The 3096-nt window shown below is 29.9% G+C and overlaps 1 protein-coding gene across 1 annotated transcript; it reads right to left on the reverse strand.

Moving 5' to 3' along the window:
• Window positions 1–1152: 1152 nt before the first annotated feature.
• Window positions 1153–1843, reverse strand: LOC108551654 (peptidyl-prolyl cis-trans isomerase CWC27 homolog; the record flags this gene model as incomplete). Its single annotated transcript, XM_017905886.1, is given in 4 exon segments — window positions 1153–1259; window positions 1262–1332; window positions 1416–1609; window positions 1796–1843. Coding segments are annotated over 4 exon segments (420 nt in total), but the record flags the coding sequence as incomplete, so codon positions are not given.
• Between the last annotated feature and the right edge of the window lie 1253 nt (window positions 1844–3096).

Genomic DNA, 3096 nt, shown 5'->3' on the forward strand with positions numbered 1-3096 from the left:
AGTAGTAGGCAATAATTTTTTAATTTTTTCACTTTTATTATGAATATACGTTGCGAGCAATTTGTTATTAACAATATTAATTTGTTATAAACAATCACTGTAATAATTTATAAACTTTTTGCAAATTATAGTTACATTTTGACACAAATTCGTTCCATGTTCAAGTAATAGCCAGTAATTCCTTAATGTTTTCATTTTTATTATAAATTTACGTTGTGAACAATTTGTTATTAACATTAATAATTTGTTACTAACGATAAGTATTATAATTTACGTATAATAGTATATGTGTAATTATTACTCAAAATGTTCGAATTGATGCTGATAATACTATTAGTTTTTCATTAATTACAATCTTCTATGCAAATAATTTACAAATTATATGCACATTATAAAAACAATATCCTTATGAACATTCTCATATCATTTTTGTTCTTATTTTACTTCGAACTTTGTTTATAATTAATTATTATGTTGGACCATCGCGCCGATCTATGTTATCGAATCACGTCCGTCGTCAAGTAAGTAATAATAACAAACTAATTAGTGTCAAATTATGTGCAAAAATTGTATAAGAATGTTGTGCAAGGAGCCAGCTATACGATACAGTTATAAAAGATCATAAATTAATCGCAGAAATTGCATAATTTGTTAATTTCCCAATTATTCCCCAATAATTCCCAATCGCTAATACGGTCATCTTTCCTTTCTTATTTGGAGGTCCAGGAGGTTCAACAGCTGGTTATGAGCTTAATTTTGGATCAGTTAAATGATCATGAGCTGATTTGCTCTTACCACAAAACTTTTTATTTAATGTCGCAGATTCTTCTTCATCTTCTTCTGCTTTTTCGCCAAATGATAAAAGATTGAAATTTCTGTAACAAAATTTTTCATTACAGAGAATAATACTATCGTGAATAAATGCTACAAACATACATGATTTTTACTTAACTCCTGCTGTTTTAGTTTTTGAACTGTCTTTACTTCTTCACTTTCCTGTACTATTATTCTTGGTATAATATCAGATAATGGATTGTTCATTAATTCAGCTTTTATCATTATTGGAGCATGAAGTGGCATATCATTCTACAAAAACATTATAAACTTTCTTATAAACATTAAATTTACCTCATCTACAAGTGCTGTAAGTTTAAGCATGTTATATATAGTTTCTCCAGTAACCTTACCAAACATTGTATGTTTATTCTGCAATTCTGATGTAGAACCAAGAGTAAAGTAGAATTGGGAATCATTATCATCTCTGCCACAGCAATTGAACCTCGTCGACAAAAAAGTAATCTTGTATGAAATTCGTCCTAAAACACAAATATCTAATAATTATTTTTGAAGAAAAGAAGCATTCATTTTATTTTTAAATATAGTCTCACTTTAAATTTCTCCATTACAGTTCTCCACATATGCTTTTACTACCTCCTCCTGTACCTTTGAGATCACCACCATATGCTATGAATCCTTGGATAATTCTATGAAATATAGTGTCATGGTAATAACCTTCCATAGATAATCGTATACAATTTTTACATGCCATGGGAATTTCTTTTGCCCATAATTCTAACTCAATATCACCAACAGTTGATTTCATTGTAACCTTGTTATAACAAATATATTAATTTTATTAATGTAAAATATTTTTAAAATCAAAGTTATTAAAATTCAAACTAGAAATTACTTAATATATTAATACAAAAATTTAGAAAGTAAATATTGTATATCAGTTAAATTTTTAAAAACAGATATGCATTCCATTGAAATATTATTAACCAACACTTATTACTGTACCCTTACAATTAGTGGCTGGTTCTTGCATATAAATATTACTCATGTTTGTAAGTCTCCTGTAATAAAAAAAATCCTTAGTCAATAATATTTTGTACTAAATCTTTAATCATTTACAAATCAGTCAACCAAATGGTTCTTTTTTCTAATAATCATTAACAGGAAAGACGTACCTTTTACCTCCTGTCAACGTTGCCTTCATTGGCCCATATCAATTCCATGTGCCACAACCAATTATTCCTGCAGTTTTTATAGTTTCCAAGTGCGTATAGATATTTCTACAAGTTTTAGTTTTAATAGAATATTTACTCTCTATATTCAATTTATCTTTAACTTTCAAAACTATTACCAATTGTTTATTCTCCATCTTTTCAATGATCTTCATATTTCCATGTCGATGCCACAAATCTTTCTCTCTCGATACATATGCTGCTTCTTTTATGTTTCTTGACATAATATACATTTCTTCTTCTCACTGCCATCATTCAAACATCTCTCCTTTCTTCGTATACCTCAGCTCCACCATTCTGAAATTTAAAACATTGGCAAAGATAATTCACCTTGATCACAGATATTAATATTTACATACATAAGGGATACAACATACCTTCCAATCTCACTGTATTCTATATATCTTGTCGTTAAAAGAGAACATTGCCAAAGTTAATTTCATTTCCGTTTATCAGCCTGAAGCATTTCCCTTTTAAGAACCTTTATCTGACCACCAAACATTTATATCTAGTGGGGCATATGGATAGCTGATCTTGAATCCAACAGACATATTATCATACCTTACATATTTGTAATACTGCTACAACTGTTTCTCGCAATAAGATATAAATCCTGGCATCTAACAGCTCTACATTGGTAATACTCCATGAGTCCAAGATCTTTCTACAGTTGCACGAGTCTATTTATTTCAACAGAATAATGTCTTGAACTTACTCTACGTTGTTACACCGAAAAAACGAAATCCAAAAACCAAATTTTAGAAATAGAAGCGAAAAAAATGTATTACGCACAAGATATGAAAGCCGCGGACACTCTCGACAATATTATTCGAACAGGCACGCTCGAAAACGAAAAAAAATATCCAATTCCGTTAAGGAAAAATTCATTTTACGCGAATATAAATTACAAACGTAATCAAAAAGGCCAATTTTGGAAATAGAAGCTAAGAAAGTCAATTACGCAGTACGACCTGTCACCCGCCCCCACATTCGGCACTATTTCTCCGCACTGAACGCTCGAAATCCGAAAAAAATCACCAAACTCGATAGAGAACAGTTCACTCTACGG

The sequence above is a fragment of the Eufriesea mexicana genome, unplaced genomic scaffold, assembly GCF_001483705.2.
Source record: "Eufriesea mexicana isolate 0111107269 unplaced genomic scaffold, ASM148370v2 scaffold4786, whole genome shotgun sequence".
Lineage (NCBI taxonomy): Eukaryota > Metazoa > Arthropoda > Insecta > Hymenoptera > Apidae > Eufriesea > Eufriesea mexicana.